At 54.2% G+C, this 20,736-nt stretch overlaps 4 protein-coding genes across 4 annotated transcripts; 2 read left to right on the top strand and 2 right to left on the bottom strand.

The window, feature by feature from the left end:
* Positions 1–254: 254 nt before the first annotated feature.
* Positions 255–6,013, top strand: ENH_00059730 (hypothetical protein, conserved; the record flags this gene model as incomplete). The annotated part of the gene is made up of 5 exons (XM_013577059.1): positions 255–304; positions 411–1,255; positions 1,400–2,575; positions 2,833–5,711; positions 5,876–6,013. The coding sequence occupies 5 exons, from the start codon at positions 255–257 to the stop codon at positions 6,011–6,013; spliced, it is 5,088 nt and encodes a 1,695-aa protein (XP_013432513.1).
* Positions 6,014–6,982: 969 nt separating this feature from the next.
* ENH_00059720 (WD-40 repeat protein, putative) lies at positions 6,983–12,862 on the bottom strand (the record flags this gene model as incomplete). The annotated part of the gene is made up of 12 exons (XM_013577058.1): positions 6,983–7,144; positions 7,420–7,501; positions 7,622–7,791; positions 7,976–8,242; positions 8,462–8,881; positions 9,062–9,234; positions 9,599–9,861; positions 10,073–10,208; positions 10,343–10,427; positions 10,725–10,844; positions 11,076–11,726; positions 11,960–12,862. The coding sequence occupies 12 exons, from the start codon at positions 12,860–12,862 to the stop codon at positions 6,983–6,985; spliced, it is 3,432 nt and encodes a 1,143-aa protein (XP_013432512.1).
* Positions 12,863–13,718: 856 nt separating this feature from the next.
* ENH_00059710 (rna 3' terminal phosphate cyclase, putative) lies at positions 13,719–15,437 on the top strand (the record flags this gene model as incomplete). The annotated part of the gene is made up of 2 exons (XM_013577057.1): positions 13,719–15,080; positions 15,183–15,437. The coding sequence occupies 2 exons, from the start codon at positions 13,719–13,721 to the stop codon at positions 15,435–15,437; spliced, it is 1,617 nt and encodes a 538-aa protein (XP_013432511.1).
* Positions 15,438–16,409: 972 nt separating this feature from the next.
* Positions 16,410–18,398, bottom strand: ENH_00059700 (hypothetical protein, conserved; the record flags this gene model as incomplete). The annotated part of the gene is made up of 5 exons (XM_013577056.1): positions 16,410–16,470; positions 16,753–16,898; positions 17,360–17,524; positions 17,715–17,860; positions 18,266–18,398. 5 exons carry the CDS (start codon positions 18,396–18,398, stop codon positions 16,410–16,412), a joined length of 651 nt encoding a protein of 216 aa, XP_013432510.1.
* Positions 18,399–20,736: the final 2,338 nt, after the last annotated feature.

The following is a 20,736-nucleotide window of genomic DNA, read 5'->3' as shown; positions in this document are numbered from 1 at the left end:
GGCGCCGCCACGTCAGCAGCAGCGACTGCAACGGCCAAGGCCCCAGCAACAGGAGAAATGAAAGCTTGAACAGTTGAGGAAAAAGCTAGGAGGTTGACAATCCGGCTTGTCCCTGCAGCAGAATGCTGCCATGCAAATCTGAGACACAGTGGCGGTCCCTCATGCAACGGTGTTCGGTGGGAGTAGCAGCAGCACCAGCAGCTGTTTCCTAGGCGCTCTGGCGCCTCCCGTTGCAGCTGCTTTCTAGTGCTGAGATGATTCCGCTTGGCGAAGCAACTAGCCGCTCCCTTCCACAGCGTCATAGGTAAGTACAGCAGCAGCAGCAAAAGCAGCAGAAGCATAGTGTTAGCCAGTCGCCGAAGCTTTGGCGAGCCAAAATCTGTAACTTGCTGGGGATGCTTTTGCTGCAGAGGAAGGGTGAATAGACGTCGTGTTGTTCGCAACGGCAGCAGCTATAGCAGAAGCAGCTGCAGCAGCAGCTGCAGCAGCGTCCGCAGTAGCAGCAATGACAGCTTTGTCAGCAAATCCAGCGGGGAGGCCGCATTTTCCCTTGAAGCTAGCAGCAGCAGCAAGCTTTTAAATCGGTTTTACGGTAATGAGCTGCAGCAGGATCACCAGCAGCAGCAGAGCACAGACTCTGAAGCAGCGGAGACTCTGTGGCCACCCGGTCATCAGCAGCGGTTGCAACACGAAAAGCAGCAGCTACTAGCTGGGTTTTCCTCAGGCAAGTCCAGCCCACTGCAGCATCAGCAATCCCTGCAGCAGTTGACGCTGGAAAAGCAGCAGGAGAACGGGTGCTGTTTGCTCCGGTGGTTGCCTGTACCTGCTGACGGCCTGGCCGTGTTTGTTGTCACCTATTTGGCCTACGCATCTCTTTACAGCACTCGAAAGCCCTTTAGTGTGGTCAAGGGGGCTCTCAATGCTTCGGTCGGTCTCTCGTCGCAGACATTAGGGTGCATTGACACCGCTTTTCTAGGATGTTACGCAGCAGGGCAGCTGCTGCTGCCGCTGCTGCTTGCTGCAGTGCCGCACAGGAATTTTGCCGCTCTCACGGCGGCATGTTTCATGCTGTCTGCAGCAGCGACAGCAGCTTTTGGCTGCAGCAGTAGCGGACTTCTGTTGTTGCTGCTATGGGGGTTTAACGGGCTTGTTCACGCTCCGCTTTTCCCGCTGCTACTGCAGTACGTCTCTGCTGCTGTCACCCCGGAGAACAGAGGGGCTGCTCTTGGTTTGTGGACCACTTCCCAGCAAACAGGTATGGCAGTTGCTTCTGCTTCTCTTGCTGGTGCTGCAGCTTTGTGCTAATATTGTGCCCCGTGCTGCTGGTGCGAGTGCGAGTGTGGGGTCGTTCACTTGCTTTCAAAGTTGATGGTCTTGTTTATGGGCGTTGCTGCTGCAGGAGCTATGGCGGCGACCGCCGTTGCTGCAGTAGTCGAAGCAGCATTTGGATGGAGGCAAGTCTTCTTTTTTGCTGCTGCAACAGCAGCAGTTACATCGGTGTTGCTGCTGTATCTTCTGCCATGGAGCAGCAAGAAAGCTATGCGACGGCAATTGCAGCAGCGGCGAGAAGATGAGCAAGGCCTCGAGGATTTAGCGGCAGCGAAGGAGAGTTCAAGTTGCCAACAGGAGAAGGAAGACTACCAGGACGAACAGCAGGGGGAGTTGAGGCATCTGCGATTGCATCAGCAGCAGAAGCATAAGTTACTGCTGCTTCAGCAGCACCTACACTCACCCGAATGCCTCGTCAGCTTCCAGCCACAAGAAAGTGCATGCAGCCAAACAGGAGGTACCGGCGACAGTAGTGGCAGCACAACCAGCACTGCTCGATGCGCTGAGCTGGCAAGTTGTGCTGATGCTTCCAGCAGCAGCAGCAGTAGTAGCAACAGTTACTGCAGCAGCAACAGCCCAAGTGGCAGTCTGACCAGCAGCCCTTTTAATAGCTACCATTCCCCAGCGGTGATGACCTTCAGTTCGTCAGTGGCAGCACCTTGGGCTGCTGGAGTTGCTGCTGGACAACCAACGGCAGCAGCAATGAGCCGCAGCAGGAGCATCTTACTTCCGTCTCTCCGAGCAGAAGCAGCACCAAGATGTGCAGCGGCAGCAGCTGAAGCTGAGTTAGTACCAATTCCTTGGGAGCGCCGTGTTTCCAGCGGGAGCGAAGCAGCTGCAGCAGCAGCGCATCAAATGCGCCAGCTGCTGCAGCTGTTCTCTGTCTCATCCCTCAGCAGCAACAAGAGCCCGCCACGTCGACTGCCGGATTCTCGCAGCAGCAGCAGCTGCATCACTCTCAAAAGCAACGGGAGCAGCTGCAGCTTGCGTCGCGGTAGTAGCAGCAAGAAACGCGACGAAGCCAACGTGGGCTACAAAGGCGCTGGCTATCTCATCTGTCTATGTGGTGCTGCCTATTTCTTCATCAAGTTGATTCGCTACAGCTTGCTGCTGTGGCTGCCTTTCTTCCTTGCCAAGCAGGTCCAGATGTCTGCTGCTGCTGCTGCTGCTGCTTCTATTCCCTTTGATGTTGGTGGCATGCTTGGTGCCGTCATTGCGGGATTTGCTGCAGACAGGCTATGCGCAGGTACGTTATGCTGCTGTTGCTGCTGCTGCTTATCTTGTTGGTCATTCGTGCTGCTGCTTACGTTACAGCGGCTGCTCCAATTGCTTTTGTGCTGCTGCTGGCGGCTGCCGCATGCTGCTGCTGCTTGCACTCCCATTTTTTGCAGCTTCTTCCCACCACTGCAGCTGCAAGGTGCTAGGACTGTGCATTTTACGGCAGCACCGCTCTGATTTATGTTCGCACTTCATTGTCTGCTTCCCGTGATGCTGCTGCTTCAGGAAAGAGGCTCACGTGCGCTGCTAGCATGAGTTTAGCAACGGGGTTTTGTTTGCTGCTGCTGGCGCTGTCTTGCCAGCAACAGCAACTGCTGAGAGAACAACACCATGAGCAGCAACAGCAGCAGGAAGCTTCCTTGCAGCAGTTGAAACAGCTGCAGCAGCAAGCTTTGCTGCTGCTAGAACAGCAGCACAAGCGTGCGAAACAGCAGCTGCCGCTTCAGCTGCAGCAGACACTCGATAGGGTGCAGGTCCTTGAGCAGGAATTGCAGAAGAAGCAGCATGAGGCACACCAATGGCAGCACGACGTGCAACAACAGCACAAAGAAGAGCTGCAGCAACAACAGGAACAAGCTGTCAAACTGGAGGAGGCTGAGCAACCACAGCAGCAGCAACTGCTGGCGGGACAGTCGATGCAGCGGCAGCCTCTGGAGCAAGAAGAACCACCGCAGCAGCAATTTCCTCTTCAAGAGCAGTCGCAGCAGCAGGGGCCACAGCAGCAGGGGGAGTCACCGCAGCAGCAGTCAATGCAGCAGCAACTGCCATCGCAGCAGCAGTCCCTGCAGCAGCCTTTGCAACAGCAGCCAATGCAGCAACAACAGTCGCAGCAGCAACAGCTGCCGCTGCAGCAACAGCCGCAGCAGCAACTACGGCAGCAACAAGAGCAGAGGCCACTGCAGCAGCAGGAACCGGTGCAGCAGCAGGTATTGCATGAGCAGCAGCCACAACAGCAGCCACTGCAACAGCAGCCACTGCAACAGCAGCCACTGCAACAGCAGCCACTGCAGCAGCAACAGTCCCTGCAGCAGCAGCGGCCGCAGCAGCCGCTGCCAGCACAGCTGCAGCAATTGCCGCTGCAGCAGCCGCAGCCAGTACAGCAACTGCAGCCATCACAACCGCAAGTACTGTTGCAGCAACCGCAGCTAATGCAGCAGCCGCAACCACAACAGCAGCAACTGCCGCTGCAGCCGCCGCTGCTAGCACAGCAGGAACTACTGCTGCAGCAGGCTCAGCCAATACAACAGCCGCAGCCACTGCAGCAGCAAGTACCGCCGCAGCAGTCTCATCCACTCCAGCAGCCACAGCCACTACAGCAGCAACTACCCCTACAGCGGCTGCAACCACTGCAGCAGCAGCAACTACCGTTGCAGCAGCCGCAGCCACTTCAGCAGCAGCAATTGCCGCTGCAGCAGCCGCAGCCTCTACAGCAGCTGCAGCCGCTACAACAGCTGCAGCCGCCACTGCCGCAACAGCAGCCACTGCAAGACCAGCAACCATTACAGCAGCAGCAACCACCGCTCCAGCAACAGCAGCCACTGCAGCAGCTGCAGCCACTACAGCAGCTGCAACTACCGCTGCAGCAACGGCAGCCACTGCAACAGCCTCAGCCATTACAGCAACAGCAACTACCGCTGCAGCAGCAGCAGCCGTTACAGCAGCAACTACCACTCCAGCAGCCACAGCTACTGCAGCAGTCGCAGTCATTGCACCTGCAGGATCCGCTGCAGCAGCATTCACTGCAGGAGGCGCAGCCACTACAGCAGCAGCAGCCACCGCAGCTACAGCCCTTGCAGCAGCCCCAGCCGCTGCAGCAACAGGAGCCGCTGCCTCAACAATCAATGCAGCAGCAGCAAGAGCAACAGGAACAGCAGTTGCAGCCACTGCAGGAACAGGAACTACTGGCAAATTCAATTCAGCAGCAACAGCTGCAACTGCAGCAGACAGATCAGCAACAGCCACCTCCGCTGCAATCCTTACAGCAGCCCCAGCCACCACAGCTGCAGCAGTTGCCGGCCCAGACACTCCAGCAACCTCAACAAGAGTCCATAGGGCCCCGGCAACAGTTGCAGCAGTCGCAGCAGCCACAGCCACAGATCGAGCAGCAGTTGCCACAGCAGCGACAAGCTTCGCAGCAAGTATCGCAAATGCAGCAACAGCGGCCGCTAGTGCAACCGCATACAGAGCTGGAGCAGCAGCAACAGCTGCCACAGCAGCAGCAGCCACTGCAGCAAGAGCAGCCGCAACAAGCTTTGATTCGACAGCAGCGAGAGCCACTAGCGCTTGATCATGTACCACAGCAGCAACCCCTGGCACAGCCTCTGCAGGAACCGTCGCAGCAGCAACCAGAAGTGCAGCAGTCATACCAGCAAAGGAATCAGCAACCTTTGGTGCAGAAACAACAGCCACAAACACAGTTGCAACGGCAAGAGCCTCAACTCCAGCAGCATGAGCAGGCGTCCCCAGCGCAGCGGCAGGAGGATCGGGCATCGTTACACCAACTACAAGAGCCCTGGCTGCTTCAACGAATACAGAGCCAGCAAGTGCAGCAACAACACCAAGCAGCGGCCTTGCCACGAAAACTTGCTGAAGCAGTTGCAGCAGCGGCAGCCGCAAAGAGCTCGTTAGATACGCAAGGCCAAGTATCACTTCAGGCTGTGAGGCAGCAGGAACAGCAGATTGAAAAAGGCCAGCGGACAGAGGACCGCGGGGAAGCGACAGCAGCTGGTGCGGCAGCTGCCGAAGCTGCAGAAGTAGCAGCTGAGGTGGAGGGAGATGATCAGTGGGCACTGACGCTGCTGCGGCTAGAGCTACAGCAGCAGGAGGACCTGCGTGTGCTGCAGCAGCAGCACGCGGAACAGTTGTCTGCTGCAATTTACTCAGCAGCAGCAGCAACAGCAGCAACAGCCGCAGCGGAGAAACAACAGGTGCAGGTCCTACTACTGTGCATGCTACTAGTTGGCTTTTGTGTTGCCGCCCCGGACTCCATACTCGGTGCATCTGCAGCACAAGAAATCGCAGATCTGAGAGGCCTACCACCTTCTGCTGTTCCCTCCACTGCAGCACTCATCAATGCGATGGGGGCGGTTGGGGCACTGCTCCAGGTAACGCGTTGCTGATGTGCGATGGCATAGAAAAAATAAGAATAGGTCGTGCAACTATGCAGTTGCTTGAGTGCAGAGAAAATTTCTTTTCGGTACCAATTCTGCTGCTGCCTCATCTTACGTGTACTCTACTTTTTGAGGCGCCGTCTGCTTTTGTACTGCAGGGGAACTTGACTGCTGCCGTGTCGGATGCCTACGGCTGGGATGTGCTGTTCGGGGTATTGTGCGTCTTCGCGGTGTTCAGCGGTTTGCTTCTCCTTCCGGCTACGCTGGCCGAGCTTAAGAAGAAACCGGCGCAGTAGCAGCAGCTGCTGCAATTGCTAGAGATGCTGCAACACCAGCTCGTGTGCTACGCCTGCTTCTGCTGCGCGAAATTTCCAGGATTAGGCCCTACACAATGAAGGAATGTCTGTTGGTATATACTAAGCAAATACGAAAAGCGGCGCACGTGGATCGCAGTCCTGAGCCCAGGAACGGCATGTGCAGCAGCAGCACCGCCGCGTGTACGTACCTGCTTTTGCATCTGTGCAAAATATGAAATACTATCGGCGGTGCCTGTTGTGTGGAGGTTCAGAACGCACAGCTGCAGCCACTGCGGCCACTGCACCTGCTGCTGCGGCTGTCGCGGCAACTGGTTCTGGAGCAGCTACCGATGTTGCGTAAGCAGGGGCCGCTGCTGGTGCAGGTGGTGAGCTGTCCGTTGAAGACGATTGGGTTTGCGGAGTGCTCACATAGCTCGTGTGTTTACTAATATCTTTTGTTTCTCTGCGGTGGTGTTGCTCTGCTTATTTTATACAGTGCGGTATCAAAAATTGCAGCAGCACTAGCAATTCTTACGTCTGCTGCCTCCACAAAGTCAGGAGCTCCCCCAGGGGTGCACGCAGGGTAGCAGTACTGCTGTCCTTGGATTGTCTACTTCCCGGGCCATGCAGCAGCAGCAGAAAAGCAGGAGAAAGGAGGGGTTGCAGCTAATGGACTTTTGCTGCTGCTGTTGCCCTGTTGCAGTTGGCACTTCACGTAAGTTGAAATATTTCGGTTTGTTGGCTTGCCTTGAAGTGAAATCGACGGTAGAAACATAAAAGACAAGGACAACACAAAGCTACACAAAGACAAAGCGAGACAGAAAGAGGCAGAGAGAGCCCTCTCATGTCCCGAGAGAAAGGCCCACGGGCCGCTGGGCGCAGCAGCTGTTTGTGCTTGCGACTGCTCCCCACAACTGACTTCCTCAGTTCCCCTTCATTTGTATATGCAGCTTAAAGCATAAGTTTCATTCAGAGGGACGAGATAGCCGTGCCTGCTTTGTGTCTTTTCTTTTTGGGTGGCCCCATTGTTACTGACACTTGCTGCTTCAGCAGCTGTAGCGCATCACTGCTATTGGTGCTCATGCACCGCAGCAGCACCCCCATTGCGGCGGCGTTAAACCGCAGGGCATCCTAAGACACCAAGAGCATCAAAGACAGCAGCACCCATCGAGGACGAGGCATCCATGCTTCCCGACACAGAGGTAACGGTACGCACGCAAACAGGCATGGTCGCCACTTACAAACAGTAGGAAACGAAGTAAAATTGGCCAAAAAGCCAGAACGGGAGGGCCAGAAGAGACAAACAGAAGAAGGTCGCATTGAGCCGGAAACGGAAGCAATCGAAGACAAGCAGAGAACGACATAAGGAAGATACTCGCAGGCAAAACACAGACTTTAGGCCTTACCCTTTGTTGCAGCAGCAAAGGCCTCACGGCGGACCGAAGTCTAAGGACAAGAGCCCTGTGCTTCTCCGACGCTATAAACAGCCTTAGCACCAGTCCCGCAGCCCACAACACAACGAGGCACCTGGTGCTATTGCTGCAGCTGCTTTGATGCTTCTACTCATCTACACGGCTGCTGTGGTTGTTGCTGATTCTTTCGTCTCACCTGAAGTGCAGCTGAACAAGATGTAGCGCCAGGCGCACCGCCAACTCCGTGGGTCCAGGAACAGCGTGCTTCAGCAGTTGCTGGGGTATTTCTGCACTGCCCTCCGGTGCGCTAGGGATGGCTCGTCGTTCAGCTTCCTTCTCCAAGAACTCTGTCAGGAACTGCAGCAACTGTGTAACAGCAGTAGCAGCAGCAACTTCTGCGTTAGTTCCAATGCTAGGCATGCGAGGCTGCAGCTCGGGTTCAGGGTTCAGAGTGCACCCGGATGAACTGACTACCTAGCTACTGAAGCCAAAAAGAGCAAGGCGCTGCAGATGCAGGCGAGAGCGACTACATCTGCAGCTGTAGTATCACCTGGAGCGCGTAGTCCACAGGCAGGGCCAACAGCACTTCTGCTGCCTCCGAACTTCTGATGCTATATATACACTTCAGTAAATGCTCGTTTGCAGAGCGCCCCAGAAGCTCCGGCCGTGTGGCCGATGGTGCGGGAATGGGGTTGGCAGCAGCTGCTACTGCTGCTCCCGATTTTTTCGCTGCGCGGGCAACAGTCTCGGTCCACCGTTGAAAGCAGGCCGCGTAAGCCTCGTCTTGTGACCACTGATCACGCGCCACTTGCAGCGCCTGAAAAATGCAGCGATTCACCCACACATCGCATAAGCAGCTGCAGAAATCACTACTGCTGTGAGGCAGCAGTTTTGGTAGCACAACACGCGCGTGCTGTTAAGTTGAGATTTCTGTTGGTTACTGCTTTCCAATTCACTGAGAACAGTATCGGCAGCAGCAGCACTAGCGAAAGTATTAGCGGCGCCGCCACTAGCGCGATCCAGCGTGGCAGCAGACCTCAATAAGTTTGTCGGCTGTCCTCAACACCTCGTCTGTCCGTCTAGTAGGTCTATCTAGAACGACAGTGGCTGCAGTAGCAGCAGCAGTAGCAGCAGTATTTGCGGCTGCTGCATCGAATCCCTCTGAATCTAGCAGCTGCTGCTGCAGCAACCGCTTCTCCTGCTGTTCCTCAGCAAATACCTGCTCCTCCGTGCGCCGCCATAAGTGCAGCTGCCTGCTGCTGTCGCAGCAGCAGAAGTAGTCCCCATCCGCTGACAAGCACAAAGCCAGCAGGGGAGCACCCCCAAGTCCCCCTCCCTTCGCGGCAGCTCCACATGCAAACACCTTAATTAGCACCTGCCGGTCTACATCCCACTGTTTTATAAAGCCGTCTAGGGACACAGACAGCACGTAATGAGTCAACGGCAGGAAGGAAACCTGAGCATGATGCAAACGACAAATCACAAACAGCGAACCAGATATCGTGAATTCTAAGTCTGCTTTGCCGACCAAAATCGTGCATTTCAGCCATGAAACTCTGGATTCCATTCCCTCAAAGAGAAAGACGAGTCCTGAGACCCAAACTCCAAACCCTGGGCCTCAAGTTGATGCCCCTACTTTTGTGATTGCCTCATCGTGTGCCCTGAAGCTCTTCCGTATATCACCAAAGTCTAGTCCCCAAATTTTCAGTGACTTGTCTACAGAGCCAGAGGCTAACAAGGCCCCAGATGAAGCCACAGAAATGCTTGTTACTGGCAGCTTGTGGCCGTATAGTGACAAACGAATGCGGCCTGTAGGGGAAACAGCACCGAAAGCAAAACTGCCGATCAGACGCAGAGCATTCACCGTAGAGGACAGGGCAACACAAATGGGGCAGATAAACAATATCACAGCTGTGCAAGCATCGGGCGCGGCAGCGCACTGTGCACTGCTAGATAGTCACAGTGACGACGACAAACAGCAATGTGAAAACAACAGTTGCATTTTTGGCCACTTAAGCAATACAATTATCTACTGTTGCTATAATTTCAAGCTAAGCTCTCCATCACAAAGCAAGCAACAGCAAAAGCAGCCGTCACCGCTTGCTACACTGCCAGCAGTAACACGTTGTCGAAACTCCAGTCATGGCGGTTCCAGCAGCAGCTGGTAGCACACCTGTGTCTGCATGAAGCACGAGTATAGTATGGTCAATGAGAGCAACAATCAGCAAGTTGCCAGTGGGGTCGAAAGCTACATCTAGAGCTTCGTCAGGCACAGAGAACGAGCCTTCGCAACGGACACAAACTTGCTGCTGTTGTTGTTCTTGCTCGTGGTGCTCCTGCTGTTTCTCTTTCTTTTTCCCTGAGAAAGCGCTGTCAATGTCTTCCAGGTAAAACGCAAACAACTTAACCGTCCTATCACTAGACGCTGACGCAAATCTGCAGCAGCAGCAACAAGTAGCGACGGCTTGCAAAATGTTGCCGGCTTTGCGACAGCCGCCGCTGCTGACACCGCTGTCCCGTTGCTAGGCGCTCTCTGCTCATGGGACAGTTTTGCAGCCTCGTTTAGGACGACGGCTGTTTACGTGTTCTTCAGGTCTCTCGTTTGGTAATACAGTTTACAGCGTTGGCTTGTGGGGTTTGGACGTACCCAGTGTGCTTGGGATGTTCAGCTAGTGCATTAATTGCTGCTGCATGTGCTTCTGTCCGCTGCAGCAAGGCGGCAGCTCCCAAGTCAAAGAGCACCAGCTGCCCGTTCCTGCATCCTAGCACGATATGTTCATTACCTGCGCACAAGCTCTGCCTCTCAACCCCGAAACCTCATCTTACAGCCTCAGTTCTTGGGCTGTCACCGTGGCCTTTGATCTGCTCGACAAATCGTGACGTTTAAGCCTTACACCCGAAAAATCTGAGCTCTTACCGGCCACAACGAAACCGCACTGCGGCTCTTCACACGGCAGCGTCTTTACACAGCGCGCTCTCGCAACATTCCAAATCTTGGCTCCCTAAAAAGAGCGCCAAACAATATATCACTCTGAGAATTATGCCATAGTGCACTACTGATTCCTTGCATAGAAAGAAATCCGGCCTACTTAAGATTGTCGAGAATTTGGCAGAAGCACCAGCAGCCACAGCACTGTCGCTTGCAGCAGCAGCTCATGAAACGGTAGCCTCGATATATATAATACCGGCAGCCAGGCCGCAGCAGCAGTCGCAGCAAGACTGCAGCAGCAAAAGCAGCAAGGCCATAGCACGAGCAGCAGCAACAATGCAGCAGCACCATCAGTGTAGCTGCGGCAGACCTCATCAGCCGTTGACAGGATATATCCGTCGTCATGTGATGTGCTCAGACTTCTCATTTGTCCCGCGTGCCCTCCACAAGATATGAAAGACACCCGTTCAAACGCCGCCTCAGAGTCCAGCTGCACAGACACACAGATACACCAAGCTCTAGGCCGCAAGCCCTTAATGGTGAGTCCCGAACTCTTGAACCTGCGCCTCAGTGCGACGTCGCACGGTAACAAAGGCACAGGCAACGCTGAAACGCGGGGAAAACCGGTGGGGGCCCTAGACGCCATATCCTTCAGAGTGAGAAAACGAGCTAAGGCCGCACCTTATGGCATAGGATCTACTGTTTACTGCGTGCCACTTACGCTGTGCTTGCGTAGCAGCGCCGGATTTGCTTTCCACAGTTCCAGCGAGTTGTTGCTGAGGTTTAGGCAAATGCGGACACACATGTGACTCCTGCTGCTGGCCACGCGAGCGTGGAATCCTTTTATTGACGCATCAGCATGCAGCGAGCCCACAAACAGCACTTCACCAAGCCGCTGCTGCTGCTCCTCCTCCACGCCGGCCTGCTGCTGCTGATTTGCATCGTGACTGTCCTCTTGCTGTTTCTGTTTCTTCTTAAGTCTCTGCAGCAGTCGCCTCTCTCTCTTTTGTTGTTGCTGCTGATTCTCAGCTGCATTGTAGCAGCGGAAAACATCAATAATGCGAGACCCTCCGCTGCAGCATAGCAGCAGGCCTCCAGTAAGCACCGGTTGGCTTGCTGCTGCTGCTGCTGTGGCTGCAGCTGCAGAAAGGGGCTCTCCAGTCGGCACAAACTGCAACTGGCGGATACGCTGCTTTTTGCTGCTGCGGTTGGGGTGTACAGACCCCAAGTATGTAGTCATGGCCCAGATGCTTTGTGCTGCTGCTGCTTCCACACCTGCTGCTCCTGCTGCTGCTGCTGTTGCTGCTGGCGGCCTTAAGTGCAGGGCAAATACCCGAACTTTGTAGTCTCCTCCGCCCACAAAAAGACGAGTCTGCAAGCGCCGAGCACAGAAATCTAAGCTGCGAAACGCGGTGCGTAGAGCACGTAACACGCGCACTGGCAAGCAGTGGTGGGATAGGCGAAGCCGCGCCGAACGGCGCAGCAACCAGAGCAGCAGCAGCAGCAGCAGCAGCAGGAGGCGCAGCAGCACAATTAACCGCGCTTGAAAGAAAGTCACAGGCAACCATAGCAGATAGCCCAACAGCAACAACAGCACAGGCTCACCTGACAAGCGTTGACTGCTATTGCCCACACTTCCGCAGCCTCTGCAGCTTCCACTGCCGTGTAAAGACATAGCTGCAGACAGACATCCCATATTTTGATGAGGCCGTCTTTCGACCCGCTTACCAACAGCAAACTGCCGCTGCTGCTGCTGCTACTGCTGTTGCTTGAGTTGCTGGTGCCTTCCGCTTCGCCAGAGGCAGGCTCCTTGCGTTTCTTGCTCCGCCGTTCCTCCGGTGCATTTTCATTGCCCACTTCTGGGGCGTCTGCTGCGGCTGCCGCTGCATTGGGCTGCAGTGCTAGCAGCGCAGTGACTGGCTGTGTGTGGCCACGTAGGCGGCAGCGGCCGCTGCCGCTCTCCACATCCCACACAATGATGTCTCCATCTGAACCCCCTGACAACAGCAAATCTTCTCTGCTGCTACTGCTGCCGCCGCCATTGTTGATGACGCTGCTGCTGCTCGCCGCCCATTGCAGTGCGTTCACATTGCCTCTATGTCCTTGCAGCTCGAGCGTTGGCGGCCCTATCTCGGGCTGCTGCTGCAGTAGCACTGCCGCAGCAGCAGCAGTAGTGTCGACTGACCAGATACGGATGCTGCCGTCGCTGTAGCCAACGGCAACAGCAGCAGCAGCTTCTGCTGCTGCCACAACCGTGGCACGCTGTCTGAACCCCTCGACATCTCCATCTGGAGTCACTACTGCGGGTACCCGCAGCCGCAGCAGCCGCTGTCGCTGCTGCGTGTGCCACAGTACCGCCTCGCTGCCACAGCAGCACCAAACCAAATCGCTGTTTGTGCTACTACTGCTGTGGGGCCCCACTCCTGGGAGCAGCTGAAGGTTGGCCGTGGGTGTGGCTGTTAAGCCAAAGGCAGCAGACTGCTCATAGTTCAGGTAGGCCTTAACCATTGCTGCAACGGCTGCTGATGATGATGCATGTAGTAGATGCGCCTTCGTTTCCTCTGCTTGGCCTATTTGTTGCAGCTGAGAGGACTCTATGCACGTACGCTCTTGAAACTGATGCTGCTGCTGCTGCTGGGCAGTCCTCGAGCATGGCCGATGCTGCCTTGCTGCTACTTCGGCTTTTCTTGCAAGGAGTTCGGGTGTGTATGCAGCAGTGCTAATCCGTTATATGACACCCACCCAGCTTAGCCTTCCAGGAAATTAGGTAAAATGTTGGCCACTTAGCCCCTAGATACCGGGCCTTAGCAGCAGTATTCCAGGAAGCCGAGTAATACATGCGTGGGGCCTCGATGGTAGCCCCGCAGCGACAGCAGCAGCAGCTTCGACATGGTAGAATTGTCGCCTGCTGTAAAATATCTTCCGAGCAAATTAAAAAAAAACCATTGGCCTCTTGGCCTGTGTAGGCCGTAATGGACCTTGAAGTCGAAGGTCTAGTGCTTATACATATGATACAGGGCTCCATGCAGCCTTCTCAGTGTCTAATGGCATCTTCCTTCAATATTTTTATTTTTCTAAGTAAGCATTAATCAGTCAACACACCCAACTGCGGCCTGCAGCAGCTACTACTGATTTTACAGGCGGGCGGGCACCTTCAGCGTAGCAGCCGCGGCAACAGCAGTTGCAGCGAAGGGTGCAGCAGCTACTGTTCCGTATGGTGCAGTGCCTAGACCCCTCGACAGCATTGAGGTGCATTTGGGTCAGCCTGAGGCTGTTTGTCACCTAAAGCGCTGCGCTACAAGCTTCAAAGCCCACAAAGACGGCCATACGCACCACAGTAGCAGCAGCAGCAGTAGCAGCAGCAATGGTTCAGGACTCCTTTAACGCTGCACCAGCGCCGGCTGCGCTTGTATATGAGGGTCACAACTGCCTACGGGAGCGTCTTTGTTTGTCAGTTTTGTCCGGTAAGGACATTTGGGTGAGACACATTCGGGAGGATCCTTCCGTTATTGATGCCGCTGATGGAGCCGCTGCCGCCCTCCCTGGGCTGCAGCAGCACGAAGCCAGCTTTATTAGACTGCTGTGCAAGGTTACTGAAGGATCGGAGGTTTACATACACCCGACGGGGACGTCGCTGCGATTCCGGCCGGGGTTGCTCCTGGGGGTGCGTGCTGGAGCAACCCACACAGCAGTAGGCCAGTCCAATGCTGCTGCTGTTGCTGCTGCTGCGCCTGTGGTGCACAACTGTCACGAAAGCAGAGGTATCAGCTACTACCTCGAGCCGCTGCTGTACCTTGCCCCCTTTTGCAAATACAGAATGTCTGTGCTGCTACGTGGCGTAACTGATGCAGCAGCAGCAGACGCTTCTGTAGACTTCCTGCGGCTGCAGCAGATCCCGCTGCTGCAGCAGCTGCTGAAGCAGTGGGGCGGTGCAGTTGCGGCTGCTGCTGCTGCTTCTCCTCCAGAGATAAAGGTACACTGCAGGGGGCTTCCAGGCTCTCCCTTTGGCGTTATTACGTTCAAGGGGCCAGAGGTGGCGCGCGGCGATTTGCAACCATTTACCCTTGCGGGTGCTGTTGCTGCTGCTCCCGTCAAGCGTGTTAGGGGAGTGGCTTTTGCGGCTGGAGCTTCTGCTGCATTCCCGCGACGAGCCGTTTGTGCAGCTAGGGGCCTCCTCAACATGCTGCTCCCCGACGTTTGGGTGTACGTTGAGGACGCATTAAAAATAGGGGGCGGCGGCGTCAAAAGAGCAGCAGCAGTGGCTGCTGCTACTGCGGAAGGCAAGGGTGACACGCAGCAGCACCAGCTGCAGCAGCTGTTGCACGAGCAGAAGCAAAAACTCAAGTCCAGCAAGGTTGCTGCTATGGGGATGGTTCTGGTGGCTGAGAATATAAAGGGAGGCTGCAGGGCTGCAGGGGACGCAATATTCCTGGACCCAGTAGCAGCAACAGATGCAGCAGCAGCACCACCAAGTGCCGCTGATACAGTGGCAGCAGCTTCCCGGGCCACAGGCAATGTCAAGCTGCAGCACCTGCTGCAGGCTGAAGCTGCAACAAAAGCAGCGGCATCAACAGAAGAAACACTAGCTACTCCAGAGGAGCAACTGGGATTGCGTGTGGCGAGGCTGTTACTACTGCAGCTGCTGCTAGGAGGCGCTGTGCCCCCACGCGGCCAGAAGATGGCACTGTTGTTTGCTGCACTAGCCGGTGACCATGCCCCGTCGAAGGTGAGTTCAGGTGCACACGTCAAGCTACGTATATGCGCCAGCCTCTGAAGAGGTCTGTGTAAAATAGGGGATAAAGCTTAGAGTGTACATCTTTGTTTTCAGGTTTTGCTCTCTCGCTTGACTCCATCAACTGTTGGTTTCCTGCGGCTGCTGCGGGACTTCTTTGGAGTTGCCTTTACTTTTGAGCAGCAGGAGCAGGGGACGAAGGAGCAACTTCAGCAACAGGATTCGGACGAAGATGGTGAAGACTTCTCCAACACTAAGCGCGACGAGCCCCTAGACCTTTCGTGGGCTCCCCAAGTACTCGCTAGCTGCGTCGGTATTGGTTATAAGAACACGAACGTTAGCAGCTTCTAGCAGTGGCTACTGCAGCTGTTCCCGCGGGAGCGGTGCTGTCTGCGCCGCCTTCGCTTGCTGCCCACTGGTGACTGCTTTTTTAAACAGCTAGTCTGCTGCTCAGCTGTCTAGCTAGGGAACTGCCACCAAACCACCGTGCCTCTCTTGGCTTATTGCTTTCATAAGTCCAGTGAGGGCTTTGTGTGCGCATACGTGCCGTCCCGTTGCACATCTTGTTCCGTCCCTTCGTCAGCCTTCCTGGCAGTGGCTGTCTGCCTTTGCCCTTCGGTCGTCCTACCCTTTCTAGTCGTTTCCCAGTCAGTTCTTGCTGACTTTCGGGACTGATATGCTTCGCCATCAGTCCCGAAAGTCAGCAAGAATAGATCGATGGTTTTTGCCTGTCTGCTTTTGGGTAGAGGTGGCACAGACAGAGAATAGAAATACGCAACTGCCTTCTCCTATTCTCCCCTTGTGACTACATTTGCTTGTCATCATATCCCTCTATACGTGTGTGAAAGTGCTTGTTCGTTTCTCTCCAATTAACCTCTCATTATTTCACTCTCTATTCTTCATGATTATTCCTTTCAGCGTCTGCTTGTGCCTGTTTTTGCTCGTTGGTTTGGATGCCATTTTTGACGGATTTCGTCAACGTAAAAAATGTCAGAGGTTACATCAGCTTCCCCCGAGCTGCTGCCGCTGCAACGGGCAGCTGCTGCTACGGGTTCTTGCTGCTGCAGCTGCTGCTACGGGTTCTTGCTACTGTAGCAGCATGCTGTTGCTGCTACTGCTGCTGCTCCCGCTGCGTCTGTTTGCTGCAATCACTGCTGCAACTTGGGCTGTTTCTGCTCCAGCTACATATGAGCGGTAAGGGCGGGTCCCTCTTATGAGCAATGCAACCCAACTAGATGCTGGCTAGCTAGCTGAATCAGCTTAACCAGCTGCAAAGGGGTGGCTTTACTAGCTGTCTGGGTAGCTGCTAAGCTACCTAAGCACTTAGCCTTCACGGCGTACGAGAAACCGGTCAGCTCCAAACTTCGTGTTTCTCCAGTCCCATCTGCAGTGCGAAGAAACACAGATAAGCGAGTGAGACGCCAGCTGTGTAGGAGCTGTCCCATGTTCGTGATGCTGCACCCCAACTATGGCAAATGTGCTGAAGGAACTGCACCTCATCACAGCTTAAGCCTATGGTAAATGTGCTGAAGGGACTGCGCCCTACCACAGCTTGAGCCTCAGCAAAAGGCCATAATGAGGCCATTCCTAACTGTCTATAGTTCGCCTGTTGGTCCGCTAGCTATCTACTCATACATACAGCTACCTATGTGCAATAATGGCTGACCTGAGCAAGGCTCTTTCTCCTTCGTCTCTGCCCCCACTAACTTGGAGGAACTGGGCGTCCCGCCCGTCAGAGCCAACAACCACCAAGGAGGGGACGCCAGCGCGAGGGCCCTGGCCTTGGGTGGGCACACTAGCTTCCTTCTCAACCTACGGACACACAGAGACATATGCAAAAGGAAAAAGGAATGAGCACACCTAGGCACATGAACAGGAAATGAAACAAAACGATGGCCCACCATTGACATACTGTTGAACATCAGGTGAAGAAGAAACAAAAGTAGCGACTAAGGCTGATACGAATTCTCTACTTTTTGGCTAGCGGCTCGCGAAGTGTTTTACAATACGGCGACAGCATTCCCCGGGTAAAACAAGAAAAAGTAAAAGCCTGTTGCTAGCTGGGTGGCTGACTGCAAAGCCTAGAACAGAAACCCCTCTCAGAAACACTGCACGGTTAGCTTGGGCTTTCAAGCCCTAAGCCTTAGTCTAGAGGAGCTGAGCAGTATTTCCTTCACATCACAGTGAAGCCAGCGGCACGTAAAAAGCAAAGGGCAGCATTCTTTTTCTCCATAGATACGCAAAAGCGTAATAAACGGAGCACTAACGCCTACCCTGAAGTGTCTGAGCAAGATCGTTCTCAGGGGGTCGTTGAAGTCAATGACGAGCCAAGGCATGTGCTTAACGTGATCTTGAAAAGCCCTCTCGTCCTTGTCCGCTGACACGAAAACCACTTCGATCTTCTGGTGAGAGCCTCCCTCGTTCACCGTGCGGTAAAACTGTACAGAGGAACAACACAGGTAGAAGCAGCAGCAGGGAACCTTATTCAAAGCACTTCAGTGGACTGCACTGCTCATTCTGCAGCTGTAGCAGGCCTTGGGCAATAGATTCGAAGGCGTGGCGACTGGCCTGCGCGTTCTAGGCCGAGCGACAGCTTAGGATACATGGTCAGGCTAAACTCTGTCCCACCTGCAAAAGGAACGGCAGGAAGCTGCTGCACTTCGGGCTGCTGCCATCCGCGAAATAAAGACCAACAGATTTGCCTATGAGGTGCTGCTGGGACACCACGTTGCCATTCGAGTCCTTCAGGCTCCCCTCCGGAAACAGAATCAGGTCTACAGCAGCACAACAATAACATAGCCTAAACCCTATCCTCCTAAAATCTCACTTCTACTGAATAAAAACCGTAGGTGTAACATGCAAACTAAAAGTTTGCATGTTACACCTACGTTGGCCAGCAATCGGAAGACTTTGTATGACCTGGGGAACAAGCTGCAAGGTGCAGACTTCACACTATGCGGCGCTACCGACAGGCGACCAGCGGCACCTCCCTGTAAATAACTTTCATCTTGCCTATCGGTAATATCTATGGACTAAACTCTTAAGGCTCGCGCTCTCTAGCTCGAACTAGCTGTTGAAAGTATGTGGTGTAGAGTGACATGGTCGTATTTTTCGCGAGTGGTCTCTCGTGTAGGAAGCATTTAATGGAATTCGGCTCTATTTGAAAAGACCTCTCTTACCCATATCTCTGTAGGCAGGGGGCATTGGCATTGCTGGGGCGGCGGCGCCTTCCTTGCCACCCGCAGCGAGAATCTGCTCCTCATTGAAACGGCGCTTCTCGGCATTGTAGGGAGAGCAGTACTGAGGCAGCATCTTGAGAAAATGTAAGTGAAAAGGGAATTAGATAGTGAAAAATTAATATTACCTGCTGCTAGGGAAGAAAAATGAATGTGACAGAAGCACAACCCTCTTCTGCAGGCCGTCGCAGCCGAAGCAACAGCCCACTGGGCGCTCAGCCAGCAGGACCGCTGGCTCGGAGGCCGATTCATGCAAATTTGCGATAATCCATCGCAAGAGAATAAATCATTTTATAATGCGGATTTCAGAATTGTGTGTACTTTAGTTTTCTTGACGCTTAAAACGGCTTTCTTTTCTGTGCATGCCCCTCAGCGAGGCTCAACCTTCGCGAAAGCAAGAGGGAAGGAAGGGACAATGTGCGGCGATTGGAGGAGAGTGCCCACTCTTCCAAATCGTTGAAAACTAAACATGTACTGTCCACACCTAAAATCAGATGCTTTAGGGCATTTATTTTCGCGCATAGAACAGTTTGGGTGTCTGGTGACCGAGTATTGGAGCCCAAGCGTAAGGACTTCCTACGGCTAGGGGCTGCGGTTCCTAACTGCCCTGCCTGCTCTGTATCATTGGTGTTATCTAATCCCGCCCAATGTTTTCCTGATAAATTGCCTAACTGTAGTCTGCTGTCGGACTGCTGAACCTAGCTTCGACGAGCTGAGGGGGGAGGAAGGCTTTGAAGTAGTCGTGGAAAGACAGAGGAGCGCAAATATGGAACGGTGTTATAGGTTCGTTCTGCCATAGCCTACGAAACTCATCGAGTCGCATGCAGCCCAGGGTAATGGCGAGCTACGCGAGCTGCTCAAAGACTTTCGCTTCATGAAAGTGAGGGGGGAGGAAGGCTTTGAAGTAGTCGTGGAAAGACAGAGGAGCGCAAATATGGAACGGTGTTATAGGTTCGTTCTGCCATAGCCTACGAAACTCATCGAGTCGCATGCAGCCCAGGGTAATGGCGAGCTACGCGAGCTGCTCAAAGACTTTCGCTTCATGAAAGTAGGGATTGTGCTGCATTGTATGCTTGAAGTATTTTCGTTGCACTCAGCAAATGAACACAAGGGAAGCCCCTGTGCCTTCTGCTTCATGACAAATTCTCAGAAAACAAGCGGGAGTGCAAATGCAAGCCAACGGACACGTAGGGCTCCAACTCCCCCGTGGATCCATGTGTGCGAGTATTCTCTAAATTTAGAACCGTAATGACAATGCAAATGAACTATTAGATCTATGCGATCAATGCCCTCAATGCCTCATCAGTGCTCTAGCCTCCACGATGATCCTAAGTCTCATGCGAAAATACAAATCTTCTCTTCTCTGAGACCAGAAACGCACTCCCACCAAACCGCCAAAACGGGGAACCCATACTGCCCAGCGAAGTGAGCACTGGCAGGGTCCCAGTTTTTTCCAAACGTTCATGCGTTTCCACTAGCCATGTAATCTGCCGAGCGAACGCTCGGCAACAACTGCTCAGCTTTCTTCAAGAAACGAGTAGCTCACCGATTTTGGGCTCCGCGTCACCCAACCTAACAGCTGCTTGTCTTCACGAGCGAAAACGACGTCTCAGCCGCCTACTCCAAACACTCCTTCTATAACACTACCTTGCCTTTGTTAACTGCCCTTCCACTGCGGAACCATATAGGTCCTATAGCGTCAAGTATGCACAACAAGCGCGTCCTTGGAAAACGCCTGGTTCCGTTATCGGCTGTGCAGTTCCATGCTCAGTTGGCTTCTACTTTAGGCGCAGCCTCGATTCCACAAGCGCTAGCGAAACGTGATGGAACATTCGGGAGGAACTCACCACTGAATGGGAAGCTCCCTCATTCTACGCTAAGCGCTTCGATAGATACCCACTCGGCAGCGTCTGCGTATTTACTGAGGCTGCTGACCATAGCTGCATCGTCCTATTTCCCCTCAGTTTAACTATAACACTGAGAATTAAACTGACTGCACTACGGAAGCTCAACGAAAGTACACTGTAGTTCACGTGCTGCCAGCTCGCGCTGTCTCAGGAGCCTGCTTCAAAGGGATGGCGCCCTGTAGTTTGTCCGTCTTAACATTTCAGGTCCTTCACGCGTAGCTGAAGGCCTTTCACTGCCTCACTTGCATCTGAAGAATCAATAGCTCTGTGACGCTTACTGCGCGAGCGAGTTGCGAGCCCACTCACCCGCGACCTACGTTTTTTTCACGAAGTTGTAGAACGCTGAAAGCGTGACAGCGTTTCTGAGTAGCGCAAAGGGCGCATTGAACTCGCAACAGTGAGGAAGGCGCCGAAGCTGACCCTCGAAAGTTTGCTCTTGTTGGGTCTCATAAGCATGCTATGGGCGGCTGTGTGTATGTGACGAATTAGATGCCTTGAACTGGTTAG

This window comes from Eimeria necatrix, genomic scaffold (assembly GCF_000499385.1).
Source record: "Eimeria necatrix Houghton genomic scaffold, Enh_scaff50, whole genome shotgun sequence".
In the NCBI taxonomy this organism is placed as follows: Eukaryota; Apicomplexa; class Conoidasida; order Eucoccidiorida; family Eimeriidae; genus Eimeria; species Eimeria necatrix.
Note: the sequence above shows the minus strand (reverse complement) of the source record. Positions and strands in the feature narration are given on the sequence as shown.